Here is a 22,044-nt window from a genome sequence, read left to right as displayed (position 1 = left end):
TCAAGAGCCCTTTAGCTCAAAATGTCTAACATAGTTGTTTTAGGAGGAGGTATTTCAGGACTAGCCGCGACCTACTACCTCTCTAGCCTGCTGCCAGCCACGACAATTACCCTGGTAGAGCAATCTTCACGTTGGGGCGGATGGATTGAGTCCATAAAGCGTCCAAACCCACAAACTAACACTCAAATCCTATTCGAACGTGGTCCACGAACACTACGGCCATCCGGACTCCCTGGCGCTATAACTCTAGACCTTGTAAGCCTTCATTTCAGTCGTACTTCATGATTCCCATCCCTGCGATCGCTTATTCACATCAAACAATATTAGGTTCACAAAATCGGCCTCGAACGCAACATCCTCAAAGTCCCCAAAACATCACCCGCAGCACGAAACCGTTTCCTATACTATAAATCCCAGATCAACGCCCTCCCACACTCGCTATCCTCTCTCATCACATCGAATGCACCCGCAACGAAAGGCATAATCGCTTCGGGCATATCCGAGCCATTTAGACGTAAGGCACACGTACATGATGAAACAATCCACTCCTTCATATCACGCCGGTTTGGAAACCACGTCGCAGATACGCTTATATCGTCTGTTGTGCAGGGGATTTGGGCCGGAGATGCTAAGAACTTGAGTGTTAAATCCACATTCACGTCACTATGGGACGCGGAACGCAAGTTTGGATCTGTTGTGTTGGGGATGCTGCTGAACAAGCCGCCGAAAGTGGATTTGCGAGAGTTGTGTGGTGGTGATGAAGATGAGATGCGGTTTATTACGGATGTGCAGGAGACGTGTAGCGTGTATTCGTTCAAGGATGGTATGCAGGAGATACCTGATGCGCTTGTGGGTGTGCTGAGTAAGAGGAAGAATGTGGAGATGAAGTTGGGTGTTGGGTGTCAGGAGTTACGTGTTAAGGGTGATTCGATTGAGGTGAGCCAAAAAAGGGACTTTCGCTACATCAATACTGACAAAGTCTGCCATGTAACTCACAAAGCACGTATTATAGGTAAAGCTGTCAGACTCAACACACAAATCCGCATCGCACATAATATCATCCATCCCAATCCCATCCCTATCACGGATCCTCCCACAATCCATCCCCAAAACAGATCTATCCGCAATCCCATATGTGGATGTATGCGTCATAAATCTCGCATACGCATCACCAAACATTTTACCCATTGACGGATTCGGGTACCTGATACCACCATCTGAGAACGAGTCGATTCTAGGTGTTGTGTTTGATTCGTGTGCTTTGCCGCAACAGGATCAAGTACCGATGACGCGGGTGACGGTTATGATGGGTGGACATGCGTTTAAGGCCAAGTTTGGGGAGGTGGATGATGTGTCGAATGAGAGGTTGTTGCAGGTTGCGTTGGAGGCGTTGAGTAGACATTTGGGGATTAAAGAAGAGCCTATAGATGTGGTTGTTGGTGTGCAGAGACAGTGTATTCCGCAGTATGTGTTGGGGCATGCAGATCGGATGGGAAATATTAGAAAGGCTTTGGATGAATGGAGTGGGAATAGAATATCCTTTATTGGTGCTGCCGATGGTGGAGTCGGCCTGAACGACTGCATTAAGTCGGCTAGAGATACAGTCATGACAAAATTCAAACAGTAGAATTAGTAACAATTACGTCGTTTGCATATAATATAACAATATATATTGAGCACAACTTCCCTTCCTTCTTTGAAATACAACAATCGTATGCAATCCGTTTTAAAATTTATCATCCAAGCCTATCACGCTATTAACTTTATGGTGCCGCTGTAGGTGTGACCTTTGCCAAATCGTCGAGCCTGATAATGTTCATTCCTGTAGGCATCCTCACCACAGCATCTGGTCCATCGATAGTGACCAACTTTCCAACCTGATCAATATTCTCACCAGTAATGACTCGAACATGATCTCCTTTACCAGGTTTGACAAAGGCCAAGTATTCAATTGGTACCTGTGGCAAAACCTCGCTGGTGCTCAATATCCTTACAGTGGCATATGGTGATTCGACGGCTTCAATTGCACCGACTGTTTGAGCATATTGACCATTGCCATAAGTCGTATTGTTGCGAGCGACAAATGTGACTTCGAGACCAGCAGAGGCCCAAGATATATCCAACACTAGATCAAAAATGGATTAACATTGTAAATACAGGCGAAAAAATGCAAGGGAAACGGTCCTCCATGTACCTTGTTCCACATCGGGCATGGCTGGTGTGTCTGGCACATGTGGAGTGGCAGCAGGAGTGGCGGCACTTGCATATGGTGAAGCTGGTATAAGTGGAGTGTCGGGATGGGCAAATGGTGTTTGTGCTGTAGCTGGAACCGAAGAAGGATGTGGAGTAGTTGGAGCTCCAAAACCCCAAGGTGAAGGAGCTGCATCATAACGACCTGGAGTTTCCGTGTTGACACCAGTCCAAGGTGAGTCGGCAGTATTTGCAGGATTGGTAGCCATGTTATCCCTAACAAAGAATTAGATCCCTTCATGTCACAGAACAATAATTTCGAAATTACAGAACGTCAAAAGCAAGGACTCACGATCGTTCGCCCCAATGACCCGAAGTTGCACGATCAGGAGGACCACCATGAGGAGACCAATAGTCGTCATCTTGACGTGCAGGAGTGCGAGGTGCATATCCAGGTGTTTTACTGCCTGCATCCCAAGCTGGTGTTTTGCTGCCTGCATCCCAAGCTGGTGTTTGGTCACCTGTACGGCCAGGAGTACGACCACCATAGGCTGGCGTCTTACCACCATATCCAGGTGTTCGACCACCATATCCTGGCGTTCTGCCTCCATCAAAGGGAGTCGATGATGCTGCAGCCCAATCATTGTTTAATGGACGTCGTGCAGTCATGGTAGTATCTACATCATCAGATAGTGTTTTGCTAGTATCTTCTGGGTTTTGCACTTCATCGACTTTACAAGTGACAATCTTGTTAGTGGCTTGTAGTTTAAGTCGAGCCTTGGGAGGATTGACATCAAGAATGGAAGCAAGATATCCTTTATATGGACCTTTGATGATTTTGACAGTCTTGTCGACCCAGTTGTGTCGTCGAGCACGAGGAACTGCGAATGAAGGGGTTGGTGGTAGAGAATCAGGACGACTCATAGGCACGGATGGTGGAGCAAATGGATTTGCACGACCGCCGATTGTACTCATTCCCATATCGTTTTTATGTTTGGTTGATATGGTATTGGAAGCCCTGGTGACAAAGACACCACCATGCTCTAGAGCCATCTCTCGCGACTTGCAAAAGACGTGAGATCGAAAGACGTGCAATACAGTGACACGTTTTCCGAGATGCGTGCTTCGATTATCTGATATTTCAACAGAATCTCCACTTCGTATGGGATTACCCTTTGAATCATTTGTAATGGCGTTCTTTGATGCTCGTCGTACGATGACTTCTGCTGGCTTTACTCCGGTGACAACACCCCATTGATTCATGACTGTAACCCAATCTCGATCTATATTTACAACGATAGCAACATCTCCAGAGCTGTTGTTACAAAGAATGAAGATAAGAAGCCAAGAAAAAAGCGAAAAGTCAAATCATCACTTACGGCAAGTCGACCAGATCGTGGATATCGAATTTGCCACCAGAGAATGAGGTTGATGTTTGAATTTCAGAAGCCAGCTTCAAATCTTTCATAAACACCTCAAACTAGTTTAATACAAGCGAGTATGTTGTTAGCATCGCAAATCACTACAGAAACGGTGACGACTTATATCACTACCTGACTAAAGTTGAGATCCGACAAGATGCTGACGATATTGTCCTTGACACTAACAATCAAGCCGGTTTCATCCTTGTGTATTCCATTGACCACTTTGACGTGATCACCTGAACTAAAGTTCTTGGTGATGTCTGCTGGACTGACGGGATGAACCTAGCAGAAATACATGATTTAGTACATGCGAATTGATGAGAAGAACATGTATATGAAACATGACGCAGTTCGTACCACTTCAGGTTCATCAACATGATGTAGTCGAATCTCGTCTCCTTTAATCGAGGTAATGATTGCCTTGTATTTACCAGATTTTCCAGCTTTCACCAAGACAGTCTCACCCACACTGAAGTCTTTTACAGTGTTCACATAATCAGGGAGAGCAGCCAACTCTTTCGAATAATCCTTTACGTTGAACATCGAGATTTCTTCGAGTGTAGGGTTGATGTTCTCGGTATCAAGTTGGGCAACTTTAAAGATACGCAACATGAAGCCGTCGGCAGTATAGGTGTCATTACCGTGGACGAGTGTCCCTTCAGGGCCCTTTTGGACTTGGACACTATGATGGAGGCATGTTGTCAGATGAGGTCTTAAACGAACAATGTCGCGAAGTGGGATAACTTACCCGTACTCAGTTGGACTGAATAACTTTTGTTGACCTCGTACTGTGGCGACTCTCTTCTTGACAACCTTCTTCCTCTTCTTGCCTTTGGCATCCTCGCCTTCTGTAGCTGGAGGAGTCGGTGGAGGTGATGGAGACTTTTCACGTTGAGATTCGACTGCCTTTGTTGGATCCATTCTTGGTATAATCTGCAAGTATAGAGTGTCGGGACCATAGATTTCTTTGATCTAGAGCGGAGAAAAATGGAACAGATTAACGTTCATGAACGGATGGCTAATTGCTTCCATTGAATGATCATTACATACCCTAGCCAAGTCACCCTTGTACTTTCCTCCCTTGATTCGAACCCAAGAATTCAGCTGAAATTCTTTGTTGGCTGTCTTTATGCTGAGAGATGATTCCATTTCACCATTAGGCACCATGGACAGCTTGGAAGTATATAAGCCTCGCAAGCCTTCAATAGCAGTGCGGACATATGCTTCCTTGTCTGATTCAATGTATATGTAGCCCTTCAAGTTGTCTTTGGCGAATGCGGAAGTGATCAATAGGGGAGTTTTGGTGTGCAAAAACTCGGTGTACTTGCGAATGATACTCCATACTATATCACGTTCTTTTCCAGGCTAATGAAATGATCGCAAATGAATATTTCTGCAATCATGCTGCATAGAAACGACCGTAGCAAAGACACCTGATACCTACCACACATTTGAGCAACCATAGCCTTGGATCTCCGACTTGAGGTTTAAGTACTTCTCTGGGAACACGTTCATAATCTCCTCGATATTGACCAGATTGATAATGACCACTATAGCGTTGATTCATTCGCGCAGCAATCTTTTCTGCATCTTGATCTTCTTCCTTCCTGCGACTCATTTCAAGCTGGCGGTGAGTCTTGTCTGACAAGTAGTCCTTGTTTGCTTCTTCATCGAATCCTTCTTCATCAGCTGTATTGGTAAATTGTTCATTATTAGACTCAGGTTCGGTGTGTAGTCAAAATTTGTAGGTAATTGGTGTTGTTATGTCAATTTACCTAATGGCCCATCAGGTTCATCATCTTCTTCCATATCATCATCTTCGTCCTCTTCATCTTCAACAGCAGCTTCGACATCGACGAAAGGATTTAGTTTGGCCTTCTTCTTTTGAGGTCTCTAAAACGTTCAAATGTTGACCAAAATGTCAGTGATTTGTTCGTGTTTGATTGATGAGTAGAACTAGTGTAATGTAAGCAGCGAATCGCAAGCAGTATAATTTACCTCTTCGTCTTCTTCCTCTTCGTCCAATTCTTCGTCTTCGTTTTCGAGCTCTCTGGCCAAATCATCATCCTCCTCTGCCATTGCTGCAATGATTTTATATATCAGATGGAGCGAGGTAGCAACTGCCTAGATTTACTATAATCGTTCTTATTTTGCTTTGACAATCAAACACCTCTTTTCTGATTGTCTCGAGTTGTTTGTTTGGTCAAAAGATGGAAAGCACTTTGAACTTTGCCAGGAACTTTGAAACAGCGTGTTACATCCCATGAATATCATTGCAAGGACTGTCAAGGTACGTATTTCAAGTCTACTTGTTAAGGCTTGGTGTGATAATGCACTTGAGAGCATTTCTATCCTGTTATTGCAAACTTTTCGAAAGAGGCTATGTATTCAGACTTGATACAAACCGCAAGTTATTCCAAGATTTGAATGCAGAATGCATTCTGTTTGCTGCTCTTACGGATGATACAAATCGTACAAGCTCAGACCTCGCAGCATTCATTCCAACAAATCCCCTTACTTCTGGAACATTGACCATCTTTCTTGAGATTATGAAAATCGCTCCACAACCATTCAGGATAGTGCCTGTAAAGTGTCTCGCCACTATCTCCCCCTCCTAAATCGTACCAATCTCAAACTTGGAACCCTTGCAAAATCTAAACTATCAACGTATTGAAAACAACCTCAAGGTTGTACGAGACAAGCAAGTACCACTATGGGAATCCGCTCATGATCTGTTTCTCCTGTTGAAATCATCAGTGTATGTATGAAATCCAATCAAGGGCTTACAATTGCGGCACCGTAGACTTCCACACCATATGGCCACTATCAGTAACATGGGTGCTGAAATCCGTGCCACTACATCACTCTTCCCATACAATAAACGAATGGCGGATTATTTGGTTGCTACAAAGAGACCTTACATTGCTCGATGGGCTGATTCCTCATATAACCGTAACTTTACAGGCCGTAACGATGCCGACACAGGCACACACACCTTTGTCACCAGTCCCGAAAGCAAAGCAAACGTGAGCTTGTTTAGCAAGTCCGTGGCAATAGCTCCATCTGTGAGGTGTTTGATGATCTCAAGACCATTTTCGACACGATCTACTATGCTGGTAAGGCAACTCAGGGCCTCGAGGGACTGCTGAATTTAACATCAATCAACAATAACATAGGTTGAGTTGATTAGAGCTAAAGATGAAGTTGCTAAGACAAAAGATTCGTGTAAAGCTGAGGTTGTGGCTGCCTTGAAGGAAGTCACATTCCTAGCTGTAAAACTCAAGGTATGTAATCGCGGCACCAACAACACTCCTTTATATCACTCCAACTTACACCGATGAACTGTAGGAGAAGGAGATGCGTCTGGAAGCAGCTCAAGATTTGTTGCTCAAATCAAGAAATATGCGTAATGTCAGGGGCGCAGTGGGTGAGCAGGGCCAAAACAACTTTAGTACTTGCTCGTTCTTACCTATCTCTCAACCTAGAGTACTTGACTGCCGAAGGAGAATTTGCAACTATGCTTGGACATGGAGTTCAGGGGAAGCTCAACGCTGCTCTGGAACACAATCCTGCCTTGAGACCCAAGCTTCATCACTTGGCAGATTTACGCAAGATTCGGTATTCTGAAGCAGAGAAGTCATACAAGCTAATTTATCATGAGCTATCGAAGCGCTCTCATGGTAGTGATGGCTCAGACGGGGTCGATCTACATATGAGTGATTTCTCGTCTAGTGCAGACGTTGTTTGTTTGGAAACTATACTACAAGTTGGGTGTATTCGATATAAAGTGGTTGAGTAGATGGTGGTTACTTTTGCTTGTACATTCGCAGAGGAGTAAGTTTGTAAAAAGTCTTTAAGTATATATAAATTGCATTGCTGTTACAAATTAAACGTCAGTGCTTATTAGAGGAAGTTGATTCAGATCTCCAGTGCTTTCAACACCACATATAAATAACATTCAACACTATGCACGTCTCGTCATTTATTCCTGCGACGATCTAGGTCTAAACGAAGCGGGAGAAGAATGGACCTAGCAGTGGCATGAGCAAACCAGTGAGCAAATCAGTAGTTGCAAGCTCTGATGGTGACGGTCATCAAGACGAAGTTTTTATAAGCAAGAGTGAACAACCAAAAGTCCTTGTCGTTATTCATCTGCTTCGCCGTCACGTAGAAGACGAGACAACTCTGAATGAAACCTTTGCATGTTTGATCCCTTTTTTTGTACGCAGTGAAGCACCATGATTTCCAAAGAGACATAAATATAGACATTAGCAAGATGAATGATGTTTATACAATTTTCCAGGCAAGGCCCCGTCCTCTACACTTTTTGCAATATTACGTTTTGCTCTTCCTACTATTGATTTTTTGCCTTTGCGAGTCTTTGCAGATGGCCGATTTCACTACCAGCGATCTGTCGTGCCTTTCGAACCTCTTTATCTTTGACAATCAATTCCTTTGCTCGATCCAGTTTGGGAGGATCTCGAAACAAGAAATCAACCAACTTGGTCTTTCTTGCTCCAGAGACCTTTTGACTTCTCGTAACTAGGTAAAACATGGTATCAGAGCGGCCGATTGCCATTCAAATAGAGACTTTGTGTGTATGTAAAGCACTAGGAGCTTGGATTTTGTAATTTCAGATGTTTGACGTCTTCAAGCACTTAAGAAAACTGAATGCGAGAAAAAGCATACATAATTATAAAAGTATTCAAGTAGCAAGTCTTTCCATCAATTCGACTGCATCAGAAGCGCACAGATTCGAGTCTCCATAAGCCTACATATCTTCTCTCACTAAACAAAACAAGGTATAGAGAATAGGTTAGTCTGTTTATAAGCTCCGACTCTTGCAGATTATTGGATTACCTGACGCTGTAAAGACCCTCTTTCTCGTGTCCATTGTCGTCAGAGGTCGAGTTTGAATGGTGAAGCCAGGCACACATTATACGTCAAACAAATCAGACGTCTGACCTCGCTAGACCTCAACCATCTCGTCGTAGTCTTCTACGTCCTCTACAGCGGCACGTGCCTTCCAGAAGCCCTTGCCATAAGACAGCAAAATCTCTTGACCTTTCCCAATGCCTTCCTTCAGACTAAAAACTCCGACACAAACACCCCCCTTCTTTGCGTCTCTAAATACCTTGAATTCCGCATTGGCACGTTGAGCTACTCCCCTATAGTCGTTTATAAATCTAGCCTGGGACCCACAAAACTCGGCGTCAATGGCTAAGAAGGAATTTACTCGAAAGCAATAGTCACTGGTAGGCGATGCATGTTCATCGAGGACAACCAGTCCATTGTAGTTCAATACATGAGCATACGGTGCGATCTTCTTGGCAGCAAACAATCCATATTGGCCATTTGCTGGATGACTTTGGGCTGCAATGGGTCGAATTACAACAGACTTTGGTACATCTTCAACCGCATGTATCTCTAGCGAATCTAATAAATTTGCTTGTGGGCTTGTGGTGGTAGTAATGGTAATGGCAGTTATTGGCAAACGTAGGAAATGCTGGATGATTTCACGTGGAATGCGTTTGTCGAATTCGTTTTCGTTGATATATCTGACACGTCCATCGACAGGCCAACCTTTAGGAAGAGATTTGGTAGTCATTGTTTTACTACCTATGAGATGTAATGTGATGTGCGTGTCAGTTTTCACTAATATTGTTTTTCTCGACTTTTGCTCAACCATGAACAAGAGTTTAAGAGTAGTCAGTCTGCTACCTTCAGCTACCGAAACGCTCACCGTTATTTCCAAGGCAGCGGCGTCCTTACTAGTGGGACGGTCACATGAGGTGAGCTTGAAATTGATGTGAAAGTGTTTTTTGACGCAAAAGCGTGACGAAGGATGTAATAACGATGCAAAATCTCATCCAGTGCATGAAATTGACTACTTCTCGCTTTATTACATAGGATGACTATCCAAAATCCATCACACATCTGCCAATTCTAACTGGAAGTCGCATTCAGTTCACTGCAGCCGAAGTGGATAAACAAGTCTCAAGTGAGATCGGATCGGGTAGAAGTCTATATAACCTTGATGTCGAGATGTTGAAGAGCCTGAAGCCAGATATTGTCCTGACGCAGGACTTGTGTGAAGGTTTGTGATGCTCTTGTTGTCTTGGTGGAGGCAAATTGTGACGAGCCTATCATCAGAATTCGAGGCCACATGTTGCCTTGCTGCAACTCCCGTGGCTCGCCGATCCTAACACAATGATCTATTTTCTAGTTTGTGCGATTGACCTTGTTACAGTTGAACGAGTCGCCAAGCAAATGAACCCAATACCAAACATAATATCCTTAAATCCACAGTCTCTCGACGAAGTCCTAAACGATATCTTGGTTGTGAGTAGAGCAATCGGTATGGAAGAAGCTGGAAGCAAGTGTTGGTCTGATTTGACCCAACGCATCCAAACTGCTGTCGGTCGGGCAGACAAATTCCTAGCTTCGTCCCAAAGGAAGAATGTCGCTTTTATAGAATGGTATTATATTGATCGAGAGTTGATAAATGCTGTTTGTTGAACGTCTTGTCGAGGCCTGAAACCTTACATTAAGACTTGAACTGATCGACTAGTTTCACTTAGGTCAGACCCAATTTTCATCGGCGGACATTGGACTCCTCAGCTCATCCATATGGCTGGAGGCAGTCATCCGCTTAACCCAACCAAAAATGCTACAAGTGGAGCTGGAAAATCGTTTAGAATTACGCATGAACAACTCGTCGCATCCAAACCAGAAGTCTTGATAATAGCGCCATGCGGCTTGAATCTTGAAGAAACCAAACGGGAAACTGCATTGTTACAAGCAATGCCTGTTTGGCAGCAACTGAAGAAAACCGTTACGCAAGTGGCTCTTGTGGATGGTATGTATTCACCTTTATCGAATTTGTCCTTGTGCTGCCATCGGCAAGACGAGGGAAGGAAGAGAGTTGAAAGTGACGCCAAGATGGCATATACGACTCGCTGAAGGTCAATGAGAATTGTAAGTCACTATATTCTTCGATAGGAAATGCATTCTTCAACCGCCCAGGACCGAGACTAGTAGATGCTCTGGAGTTCCTAGTAGGATATCTCACCAACTCAGTAGAGACCATACCCGAAACATTCACATGGGAAGAAATAAAATCTTTCTGATCCTCCCATGACTGTATCATGGCCAATAAAATCCCTTTCCTACAGTTATTCGTTTAGACGACTGTATCATGACTAATAAAATACTGTTCCGACAGTAATTCACGTAGATCTATTCTCGTGTTGAAGGAACTGTCAGATCTGTGCAAAACCATTTCACAGCTTCGCAACGCTTGGAACATTGCTATGAAATCACGAGAAACGTCCATGGTCAAGTCCAATAATTCTGTAATTATGTAAACATTAAGCCTCCTTTATTTACACCCGTCCGTTCGTTCGGCTATACGCTTCAACTTCCACGAAAACTCGACCAGTGCGAAGATGGAGATGACATTTGATCTTCACGAGACGCTGTCGGCATGGCAGCAAGGAAGTCCCAACATTGACAATGAATACGATGCTTCGGAACTGGATGCCGACGACTTGAATGGGCGATTGGACGGCAAGTCGTTGTGTTTACTTGTTTAGTGATGGAGATGTCGACCTTACTCTGGTTTATATCTAGATGTATGTCTCTCATTGATAGCTGATCCAAGCAGTCTTTCCCAAGGAGATTCTTTTGATTCATTGCAGAGCTGCCTCAAGTAAGCTCTTCCAGCATTTTCTCCAAACATCAACTTGTAATAATCACATTTTTCTGCGTGGTAGATGTCTCGAATCCCTGCCAGCTCCAATAGTACAAAAACTAGGAGATATCATTATAAATGGTATATTCATGTTGATCTCACTGCCACCATCACAGATTGACCGTCCCACATTCATTTAGGATTGGAGAGACATTCCGAGAATGTTGCTACTGATATTGAAGAAGCCAACCAACCCGGCTTTGACTTGGACAGAACTTTACTGGAAATGTACGCTTTTCTGTTATACTGGTTCCTCATGGTTGCTGAAAAGAAGGCCAAGGTTGAAGCTAGTGCTAAAGAACGTGCAAACATTGGGAAACCCAAGGTATGAAGGGCTCTTTGTAAAAAAATTGTGTCCCAATATTTCAGATAATTCATATCCTTTTGTCGAATCAATTTAGAAAGGACGTGGTGGTAAAGCTAAACAAGTCGACGTCGATTGGGATTGGCCAGCTCAGAAGCTCAAGGCTCTCAAAGTCTTGTACGATATGTTTGTCTTGGACTTGAAACGAATATGGATTTCATCTGCTGAACGTGACGCCTACATCAAGTAAGCGTGGTGTGCATTCAATGTTCTTCCGCTGTGTGCGCTGAATACGTCGATTAAGGAATAGCCCTCCTGAACGTTTGTCATTACTAGTATGGTCATTAAATGCACTTCGTTATTGTTGGAAGATGCTGAGAATGTGAAAAAGGCAGAGTTGCGCACGGCGATCTTTGATATCTGGGCTATTGCTGTCCGTGACTACAACTATGCTGTTGGTACGCATCAATCGCTTTGCTACCACTTGTAAGTCTGGACACAGTGCTCAGAGTGATATTTTATACGTAGGTGCACAAGCATCTGTTCTGCTAAATCTCAAGTCTGGTGAAGAGCACCTATCTGAGCCCATGGCAGATTTCCTTGATGCGCTAGTCAAGCGTTACGATTCGTCTAGAGTGGTAGACGAAATCCTTCGGTGAGATATTGGTCTTCTGCGCTTCACAGTTATTGAGCATGGCTGACTCTTCATATAGTGAAATCGGTAACATGGAATTCAATGAGAAGGATCATTCCAAGATCGCCAAGACCTTCTCAAAGTTTTTGGTCCGACTGTCAGATATCTTGCCTCGCGAAATGATGAAGCAGCTGGTGGTCTTGCAAGTCCATCTAGACTCTGATGCACGTGATTACTGCTGGTTTCGTACAAGCAATCCTGAAACCAACAAGGATTTCTTTTACCTTAGTCGCAATCTATACGATGTGCTATGATTGAAGTTGTTGGCAATCTCATTCACAACTTGTTGGCTGTAAACAACTCTGAGATTGCTGCTGCTCAATTGCACAGGTTCTATTGGATCCTTCAAGACAGATTTAGAGACACGTCAGCTTTTGTTCGAGTCAAAGTCTTGCAAGTCTTGATGAAATTGACAGAGTAGGTGCTTTGTTGTGGGTTGGCCCTACCAAAAGACACTGTAGTAACAAACCTTTTGATTGTAGGCCTCGAGTCCTCGGTGGTACGATCACAGACATTCCTGTCGAGACACGACCTGCTATTATAGATTTGGTAATTGGTCGTATGAAGGACAAGAGTAGTCTTGTACGAAAAAATGCTGTCAAGCTTTTGACCAAGATGATGGATACCTGTCCTTTCCTGGCTTTTCCTAAAGACGAAGGAAAGCTTAATGTGAAGGTGTTTGAGTCTCGTCGAACAGAGATCCTGCACATTATTCAGGTACAGGTTTATTGGCTAACAACTTGTTCGAGAACTCATCAACATTTGAAACACTAGGCTAAATATCCAAACGAAGCAGCTGCTATCGCTGAACTGTTAGATCTCCCGGCACCGCCTAATGGCAATAAAGATCAAGAAATGGATGTCGACAAGCCTGAGCAACCAGAAGGCCAACTAGTCGATGAGCCAGTACCGCAAGACGACCCAGACCTGACGGCTCAGAATCTTGGTCAGTTCCAGAAGCTGCTCAAGTATTATACCGAGGCCATCAAATTTGGTCAACAATTGTTTGAAGCCATTCCCACCTTGTGTGAGCTATTGAGCTCAAAGACAAAAACAGAAGCAGTAGAGGCCATGCGTTTCTTTGTAGAAGCATATGGATATGGTGTTGAAGGTGCTGATATTGGAGTCAAGAGAATGGTTCACAAGATATGGGATAAGGATACTGATGGTGATTCTGAAAAGGGTATTCGTGAAGACTTGATTGAGAGCTATGAGAAAGTCTACTTTAGAATGGATCCTGCGAAGAGTGAACGTCAAAACTTGGAGACTATTGTATACAATCTGATTCGGTAAATAAGATTTGAGTGTTCAGGACGTTGGGACGCAGTTCTTTACAAGGTGTATTCAAACTGCTATTACTTTTTTTTGTGTTTAGGCTGACTGATGAAATGAATCTCGCAGAGTTGACTTCCCTTGAGCAACTCTTGAGTACCATGATCGTCAAGGAACGTGTTCAGCCAGAACAAGCCATCATTGATGCACTATGGGGCATCTTTGGTCGTAAGAAGACAGATGCTGCATCAGCTAGAGAACGACGTGGTGCCATTATGATTCTGAGCATGTTTGCCAAGACTCGTAAAGACATTATTGCAGACAAGACTGATATATTGTTGAGAGTTGGATTGGGCGATTGTGGACGGGTAGGAGTCGAATGATTGAAGTTCTGTGAATAGACTCCAATTACTGAATTTGTTTTGTCTGAATAGGACGACTTGCTCTTGGCTCGCTATGCCTCTGTTGCCTTCCAAATGTTGGGAGCTTCAGAAAGGAAGAAGGGTAAAGAAGCTTTTCAAGCCAGAAACGTATCGTTTACGACGGACTGACCTTTTTTTCTCCTAAATTAGGCACCTTGTCGGATACCCACAAACGTCTTCCTATGAATCATGCCATATTTCAGCAAACATGTGATTTGCTTCTTGATGAGGACATCTCTGAGCACTGGTACGTATTTGAGTCGTATGGTCATGTGGGATCAGGACACTGACTGGGAACCTTTCAGGTTTGAGTTTGCCGAACAAGGCTTAAACACTATATATTTGCTATCCGAGCATCCAGATGTCATATGTGGTGAAGTCATCAAACGTGTAGCTTCACGAGTCTTGAAGATTCCCTGTGCTGTCGATTCTCACGTAGAAGCAACAGCTTCCAAGATTCAATCTGATTTACGTATTGATGATGATGGTGGAGAACAAGGAGAAGGAGGAGATGGAGATGTCATGATGGGTACTCAGGCTTCTGGCTTCTCTGATTCTCCTACTTCTACTCAAGAGGTAGTGCAATGTGATTCGTTGAATCTGGCCAAATTATGCTTTATGGTTGGTCATGTTGCCATCAAGCAAATTGTGCACTTGGAGTCTATTGAAGTCGTTTGGAAGAGACGAAAAGCTGCTGGTAAGAGATGGCTGAAGTATGTTGAGCAAGGTAGAAGCAAAAAAAACTGACATGGCGTGCCTTTGTAGAGGATTTTGCCAAGACGCCTGGTAAACGTACGGGTGCAGATGAATTGGATAATGTAACTGGATCTACAGAAGATGAATTCACGGAAGCCATTAATTATATTCGTGAACATGAACTGATTCTTGGCGAACACTCTTTATTGGCTGCTTTCGCACCTCTAGTAGTGGAAATCTGCAAACACAACTCTACATATTCGGTACGCTGGCGCAAAAAAGAACACCAGATTACAGTCAACCAACATTAAGTCTTTTTTGAATTAGCATCCGCTGCTCCAAACACATGCAGTACTGGCTCTGAGCAAATTTATGTGTGTGAGCTCCGACTTTTGTGACTCGAATCTTCAGCTACTCTTGACCATTCTGGAGAGATCGTCACTACCAGTCGTCCGTCTCAACACTATTATTGGCATTGGAGATTTGGCTGTTTGCTTCAACTCTCTAATTGATCAAAACGTTGAACACTTGTATAAACGTCTCCAGGATGATGACGAAGCCGTCAAGAAGAACACCTTGATGGTCTTGACTCATTTGATTTTGAATGGAATGGTCAAAGTCAAGGGCCAGATTAGTGAAATGGCCAAATGCTTGGAAGATGAAGATCAACGAATCTCTGACTTGGCCAAACTCTTTTTTACTGAGTTGGCATCCAAGGATAATGCCGTGTATAATAATTTGCCAGACATTATCAGTAACTTGTCGCAACCTATTCCAGCTGGTGTGGATGAAGATACTTTTAAGAGTATTATGAAGTTCATGTTTGATTTCATCAAGAAGGTATGACAGTTAAGGCAAAACCCAGCTTGCTGTTGTAGAGTATCAGAGCTGACCAGTCCTGTTTTTTTTGTTAGGAGAAGCAAACAGAGAGCCTGGTAGAAAAACTTGTCTTGAGATTCAAGAATGCCGATACTGACCGACAATGTCGAGATATTGCATTCTGTCTGGGACTCTTGCCCTTCTCATCGGAAAAGTCAATCAAGAAATTGGTTGAAGGGATGGGACATTATCAAGATAAGCTGTACGAGCCTACTGTCTGGAAACACTTCCAAGAGATCGTCTCAAAGGTATGTAGTCGACGATCATCTGATCTCCGTTCGAATTCATGAAACTTGCTCATATTTTTCATCGCAGGCAAAGAAGCAGCCGAAGACAGAGAACAAGGCATCGATTGAAGAATTTGAACGCAAATTGATTGAATTGCACGAGAAATGTCTTGAGCAACAAGAAACGGTTGCTACTGCTATGGCTACCAAGGCCAAACATGGAAAAGCCAAGCCTGGTGGAAACATGATGCTGGACGAACCCGACAATAATGAAGAGGAGGAGGAGGGTAAAGAAGGTGAAGGTGAACAAGGTCAAGAAGGAGCGTTGGCTGATGCTATGGCTTCCTTGAATGTGGTATGACTTACAATTAAGATAGCTTTTTCTTCGCATCGCTTTTCTCACCATGCCAAAATACCTAGATCGGCAGTAAAGATAGTCGAGCATCTCGTGGTACGCCTCGTGGTAGGCCTCGTGGTAGAGTCGCTGCACCTCAATCTGCCAAACGCTCAACTCGTAAAAAGGCAGCTTCAAGTGATGAGGACGGTGCAGACGATAATGACGCTGAAGATGTTGAAAACCATGCACCACCACCGCCTACCAGTACCCGTAAACCACGTGGACCTGTACAGAAGGCTATGAAAAGCAGCAGCAGTAGGAATAGTAGAGGTGTCGGTAGCATAACAAAGAAGACGAGCAAACTCAAGATTAACGATGATGAAGATGATCAACCAAAAAAGAACGACGATGAAGAAGAAGAAGATGATGTCAGTGATCTTGAACTCGTTACAAAACCAAAACCAGGTCGTCGAGGTAAACGAGTCGTTATTCCAGAAAGTGATGAGGATGATGACTGAAGCGGTGTGTGGGTTTGCTATATTCCACAATAAATATGCAACTCGTTTTTACAGTATTTATAAAATATAAAAAAGATATATGTATAAAAGACTCGCTACAAAACCCAAACCTGTTCGTCGCTGTATACGAGCCAATGTTCCAAAAAGTGATGAAGCGGTTGATGACTGAGTGAATGGATGTGTGTGGGGTTTATATATGTAAATTGCTAAGTACAACAGCAAACATGCAACGTGTGTGTATACTATGTATAAGAAATCAACAAGGATATATATAAAAGCGCAGTCCCTTTTTAATAAGACTCTTGCTCATTTTCCTCCCCTCTAGCCTGTGACTCTAATTGTTCAAATTGCGCCAGCTCAAGCCTTCTCACATGATCCTTCAATTCAATGACTTGAGATTGCAAGTTTTTACGTTGTATTTCAAGCTCTGATATCTGCTCTCGAGCTTCATCCAGTGCATCTGTTGTACCTGATGATTTGACTGATGAGCCGCCTATAGATGATTTCCGGACTGGCTGATAATGTTCTCTGACACTACCACCGCTTCCACCACCACCAGATTCAAGAGAAGCAATCTTTTCTTGCTGTTCTTCCACACATAATTCTAATTCTTCCCTATCTCGTCGTGCTTCAATCAAGTCCATGCGTGTTTGGGCCAGTGCGAGTAAGGTAAGTTTCGGATTGGATTGTAGGTCTATTAGCATGGCTGCTAGATGCGGGTTGGATGAATGCGATTGTCTCAATTCTGTAATCGTTTTCTCGAGTTCTGATGTGGTGGTGGTGCCTATAGTCGAGTATGTATGCTGTTGGGATGCTATTATATCTTCTTGGGATGTTTGGCGAGATGTTGGTGTTGTTGTAGAATCGTTTTCTGCTGGCGATTGTAATAGTCCGCTATTTGGTGCTGTTGGCGATTTGGCAGATTGAGGTAGTAGGCCTTCAACAATGACTGATTGCCTCTTCTAAACGTGCGAATGATGAGTCAAGCGAATGAATGGGACTTGAGAGGTTTGAGCGTACCATCACTTTTTGCACTTACATCAGTATGATTCCAATCCAATATAGCTTTAGGTGTCGTATTGCTTGAGGTCAAAATGAGTTTTGTAAGGTGATCTATTCGTTCCTTGAGAGCAGTTCGCACCTATGAAGAGATCAACAATCAGTCAAGAACAAAACACAGACGATGAACCGCGAAAATAGCTCACCAACTGACTCTCATGCAACTGCTCCTGAAACAATAATCTTTCTTCTTTGATAGATACAGTCTCCTTCTGTCGTTCCATTTCAAGCAACTCGTTAGTATTAAAGAGTTGCTCTCTAAGTTCTTGAATCTCTCCCTTGTATTTCTGAATCAGAGCTTTCTCATCCATCATTTGATTTTGAGATGCTCGTGATACTACTTTCTTCACACGAGATGCGAATTTGAGTGTGTTGTGAGATTCCTCAAAGTTGGCAGTTGTTGGTCTAAACAAGGAGGCATCAGGAAAAAAGTTATAAAGAAGGTCAGAACGAGTGACATCTAACTCACGATATTGTACAAACGACAGCAATTCTAGCTTGACCAGTCAACGAAGATTGTAGTATTCGAGTAAGTTTCGAGTCTCGAAATGGGACGTGACCACCCTTGTCTTCTGTAATTTTGGCAATCACATTGCCCAGAGTTAACAATGACTTATTGATGAACGAGCCTTCAGCTCGTCGTTCAGCATTGGACGCTGCTCTTTCTGAGCCTGCCAAGTCAATGAGATTCTAGGTTTGATCAACAAAGGAGGGTTCAGAGAGTAGGTTGAACAAAAAATGACAGCGGTGGTCTCCTTCAATTACCAATTGAGATATTGTCACGGTTCCTGTTGATGCGGTGGCGGATGGTCTCGATGATTTCGACGCGGAAGGAGAAGGTCGACCTGCCAGTACACCAGGTTTCGGTTCTGGACTGGGTACCAATGATGCAGCATTTCGATCTCGACTTTCAATAATCATTTGAAATATTGTATGTGATCGACTAAGATAAAGGTATTTGATGTTAATCGTTTTTTGGCAAAAAAGTTGAGGTCATACCTGCTATGCTGATTGTAATCCGTTGATCCAAAGTGTCTATTCTGTTCACCACGAGCAATAACTTTCATGACTTGTTTTGGTGTTGTAACTATTTCTTCTTTGAGTGGCGATACATAGACACCTCGCTAAAAATTGCGGATGATCAGCAATAGTTTCAATGATAGGAGTATTTTCTTGGGCTTTTACCTTGCGATCTTCATGAATGCGTAAATCCGTTTGATCTGGTGCAAGTAAATCTCGAATAGTCTCATTGCTAGAGAAACAAGGAAGGTTGTGAGCCGTTGGATTTTGTGAGTTTCCAATATCCGTATCACCCTTACTAGATTTCTATATACGACACACGTAGCAAGTATTCACGATCAGAAGGTTGCTAAAAGACGTAGTTGTTTAGAGAATGATCAAACATACCAAAAAAAGGTTATGTGACTGCAACATACTTCACGAATGTAAGTAAACACATCATCAACCGCCTGAGGAATGATACCAGGCTCCGTATCTGTTCCCATCATGGTATACGTCTTTCCAGAAGCCGTTTGACCATACGCAAACGTAGTTCCACTATATCCTTCCATTGTTGCAATAACGAGCTCTTTGATAGCACTCGAGTACAGCGCGTGATTGTCACTGCCAGTAGCCACCTCATCTATCGAGATCACAGCAATACATTCAGAAACAGATCAAAGCGTGGCGAAAAGGCCGACTGCAACCAACCGTAAAAGAACTCTGGCTGTTCCTTGTTGAATCTGTTTCTCTCGTTGAACTCGGACGAAGTTCCGACTCTATTGGTGTTTTCGTCCACTTCCCATGCACTGAATTGGTTTCCATAAATTTCATCAGACATCAACGGCCTACGTGATCGAAAAGTGGTCAAGATGTGTGATGAGATGTCTTGAAATGTTTGATGATAATAGCATGGAAAGAGCAGAAGCAAAGGATTTCACAATTGAATACAGAGATACCGGCGATCGTACCTTATTCTGACAGTTACATGGCAGGTAGTGGCAGGACCACCACCACCTTCACTTGTTCTCTTTGAGGGCGTCGACGACACAGAACCTGGACTTGACGCCGAGGAGGCACCTGCGATAGGTTTCTTAGGTGTGGAAGCCATTGCTCCTATGTCCTGTACTGGAACTATGTCAATCGCGACAAGAACGATATCTGGTTGTTTTGCGCATTTCTGACCATGACCACCGGACAGCAGCGAACAGGCCAAGTATAACGTGTCCGAGCCATTGGCAACGCGTCAACAATCAGAATCTTGAATAATATTACTACTATTGATGTATATTTCATATATTTACTCCAATTCCAAACCATATATTTCACGACATTTCAGCCAGCAGTCTTCCTGGAGACTCAAGGTACGCCTTCCACAGAGTCACGAATCGTGCCATAGTAGCACCATCAATGACTCGGTGATCTGCATTCCAACTAACATGTACAATGTCCTTTCCTACTACACGTTCCTCACCATCAATCTCAACTATACGAGGAAGTCGTTGCACACGTCCAATAGCACCAATACAGACTTCAGTGGGTACAATTACAGGATGGAGTAGCGTACCGCCAATGTTACCAATGTTTGATATGGTGATGTTGCCTCCTGATAAATCGGATGGTGAGAGAGCACTTCGTCGACCAGCATCCTTTAAGCGATCCAGTTCAGCTGCAATAGCCAGTATAGACTTTGATTCGACGTTTTTAATATTTGGAACAATGAGTCTAAGCAGGTTGGGAAACAAGAAAAGTCAGCCCGTCATGCAATACAATATGATTTCGAAAATCCTAAACACATTCAAAGTTACTAACCCGCCAGGAGTATCCATAGCTACTCCAATATTATGACTCTTGTTATATTTCAGTTGAGCAGTAGCAGCATCAGATCCTTCAACCAGCAATTGAGCATTCAGAATCGAATAGTCCTTCAAGGCCATACTCATGGCTTTAATAAATATAGGCATCAGAGTCACTTTCTTAACTAGAGGCTGTTTATGGCTATCATGTCGAGCTAATCCAGAATTGATTTCGCTTCTTAAGAGCGAGATTTGGGTCAAGTCAATCTCGTCAGAGTATCCAAAATGTGGAATGGCCAATGATTTAGTCATTTGTTTAAACATGGCTCGTTGCATGGCAGTTAGAGGAATGATTTCGCCCTCTTGTGGTTTTGATGCTGTGGATATTGGTGCTTTGGCTGGTGCTGGACCTACGCAAAAAAATCTGGAAACAGTTTTCAATCCAATTAAGTTTGTATGTACTTACTTGGAACATGATCTGCCCTGATGCTCGCTATCGCGTCTCTCTGAGGAGCTGCATTAGTGTATTCCATAATATCCTCTTTGGTGATTCGTCCATTCTTTCCGGTTCCACGCACTTTGGCTAAATCTACGGATTGTTCTTTGGCAAGGCGACGTACTGCGGGTGTTGTCATTACGAACGGTTCGGCATCTGTTGATGTTGTTGTTGCTGGGGGAGCTGCACTGGTAGCAGTTGGAGCTGGTGTTGGTTGTAGGGGTGTTGGATGAGGTTGCGGCACTGTACTAGCTTCAACACTCCCACCAGTATCAATATCAACTAGCGGATTCCCGACTCGTGCCATAGCACCCACATCGTAATATAGCTTGGTAATGACTCCATCATATCGTGACGAGATTTCCACGGATGCCTTGTCTGACTGCACTTCACATATCTTGTCAAACTGCTCTATACGATCTCCGACCTTGACAAACCTACATACAAGGACGATTTCAGTACGAATTTCTTCCAAACATTGGTCCATTGCACCCCTTCACACAGTATTAATTTACCATTGAATGATCTCGCACTCTCTGATGCCTTCCCCTATATCAGCCAATGCATACTGGAGAACAGCCCGTGATTCTCGTGTACTAAAGAAGGATCTCCTTGTACTTGGCTATAAGGAAAAGATCAATTTAGATCAAAGAGCACACCTCCAAATGTTTGGATTTAATGTCTACCAAGACAGCGTCCTTTTGAGTCTTGGAAGCGCGTAAAGAACGCGAGATCTATCAATCAGATAATCAGAATAAAATTTCTAACGAGCATTCGACGCGATTGAGGTCGAATAGAGTGCAAACGTTTACCAGATTGGTGTCCTTCATCGAGGTTGTCCTTTGCGTAGACGAGAGAGCCGGAAGAAGAGAGGAGCAAGGCGTTGTTGATATTGGACGTGCCGACCCTCGACGTGAGTTCGCCACATACACTAGTCGTCTGATTTGCCTCATTGTTTGCGATCTCCGATTGAAGGTG

General features: G+C 43.5%; 7 protein-coding genes across 7 annotated transcripts; 3 read left to right on the top strand and 4 right to left on the bottom strand.

Moving 5' to 3' along the window:
• Positions 1-21: 21 nt before the first annotated feature.
• Positions 22-1,627, top strand: HEM14 (protoporphyrinogen oxidase; the record flags this gene model as incomplete). The annotated part of the gene is made up of 3 exons (XM_031170586.1): positions 22-255; positions 328-936; positions 1,013-1,627. The coding sequence occupies 3 exons, from the start codon at positions 22-24 to the stop codon at positions 1,625-1,627; spliced, it is 1,458 nt and encodes a 485-aa protein (XP_031023473.1).
• A 136-nt stretch (positions 1,628-1,763) lies between these two features.
• SmJEL517_g04657 (uncharacterized protein) lies at positions 1,764-5,693 on the bottom strand (the record flags this gene model as incomplete). The annotated part of the gene is made up of 11 exons (XM_031170585.1): positions 1,764-2,125; positions 2,195-2,466; positions 2,543-3,505; positions 3,570-3,670; positions 3,744-3,896; positions 3,972-4,296; positions 4,363-4,586; positions 4,665-4,979; positions 5,059-5,303; positions 5,390-5,507; positions 5,613-5,693. 11 exons carry the CDS (start codon positions 5,691-5,693, stop codon positions 1,764-1,766), a joined length of 3,159 nt encoding a protein of 1,052 aa, XP_031023476.1.
• Positions 5,694-8,583: 2,890 nt separating this feature from the next.
• Positions 8,584-9,222, bottom strand: SmJEL517_g04656 (uncharacterized protein; the record flags this gene model as incomplete). Its single annotated transcript, XM_031170584.1, has 1 exon — positions 8,584-9,222. The coding sequence occupies one exon, from the start codon at positions 9,220-9,222 to the stop codon at positions 8,584-8,586; it is 639 nt and encodes a 212-aa protein (XP_031023475.1).
• Positions 9,223-9,301: 79 nt separating this feature from the next.
• Positions 9,302-10,744, top strand: SmJEL517_g04655 (uncharacterized protein; the record flags this gene model as incomplete). Its single annotated transcript, XM_031170583.1, has 5 exons — positions 9,302-9,406; positions 9,525-9,711; positions 9,841-10,093; positions 10,196-10,473; positions 10,617-10,744. 5 exons carry the CDS (start codon positions 9,302-9,304, stop codon positions 10,742-10,744), a joined length of 951 nt encoding a protein of 316 aa, XP_031023478.1.
• Positions 10,745-11,062: 318 nt separating this feature from the next.
• Positions 11,063-16,716, top strand: SmJEL517_g04654 (uncharacterized protein; the record flags this gene model as incomplete). Its single annotated transcript, XM_031170582.1, has 20 exons — positions 11,063-11,195; positions 11,268-11,325; positions 11,390-11,448; positions 11,508-11,692; positions 11,769-11,917; positions 12,008-12,129; positions 12,200-12,326; positions 12,385-12,511; positions 12,595-12,782; positions 12,848-13,082; positions 13,140-13,654; positions 13,741-14,005; positions 14,072-14,141; positions 14,210-14,306; positions 14,365-14,756; positions 14,825-15,018; positions 15,083-15,595; positions 15,670-15,882; positions 15,950-16,216; positions 16,282-16,716. The coding sequence occupies 20 exons, from the start codon at positions 11,063-11,065 to the stop codon at positions 16,714-16,716; spliced, it is 4,344 nt and encodes a 1,447-aa protein (XP_031023477.1).
• A 290-nt stretch (positions 16,717-17,006) lies between these two features.
• SmJEL517_g04653 (uncharacterized protein) lies at positions 17,007-19,885 on the bottom strand (the record flags this gene model as incomplete). The annotated part of the gene is made up of 11 exons (XM_031170581.1): positions 17,007-17,678; positions 17,756-17,857; positions 17,922-18,180; positions 18,245-18,465; positions 18,541-18,718; positions 18,775-18,899; positions 18,961-19,027; positions 19,095-19,144; positions 19,212-19,417; positions 19,486-19,622; positions 19,746-19,885. 11 exons carry the CDS (start codon positions 19,883-19,885, stop codon positions 17,007-17,009), a joined length of 2,157 nt encoding a protein of 718 aa, XP_031023480.1.
• Positions 19,886-20,099: 214 nt separating this feature from the next.
• Positions 20,100-21,896, bottom strand: SmJEL517_g04652 (dihydrolipoyllysine-residue (2-methylpropanoyl)transferase; the record flags this gene model as incomplete). The annotated part of the gene is made up of 6 exons (XM_031170580.1): positions 20,100-20,499; positions 20,587-20,980; positions 21,037-21,503; positions 21,582-21,688; positions 21,753-21,800; positions 21,879-21,896. The coding sequence occupies 6 exons, from the start codon at positions 21,894-21,896 to the stop codon at positions 20,100-20,102; spliced, it is 1,434 nt and encodes a 477-aa protein (XP_031023479.1).
• Between the last annotated feature and the right edge of the window lie 148 nt (positions 21,897-22,044).

This window comes from Synchytrium microbalum (assembly GCF_006535985.1).
Source record: "Synchytrium microbalum strain JEL517 chromosome Unknown SmJEL517_scf0033, whole genome shotgun sequence".
Lineage (NCBI taxonomy): Eukaryota > Fungi > Chytridiomycota > Chytridiomycetes > Synchytriales > Synchytriaceae > Synchytrium > Synchytrium microbalum.
Note: the sequence above shows the minus strand (reverse complement) of the source record. Positions and strands in the feature narration are given on the sequence as shown.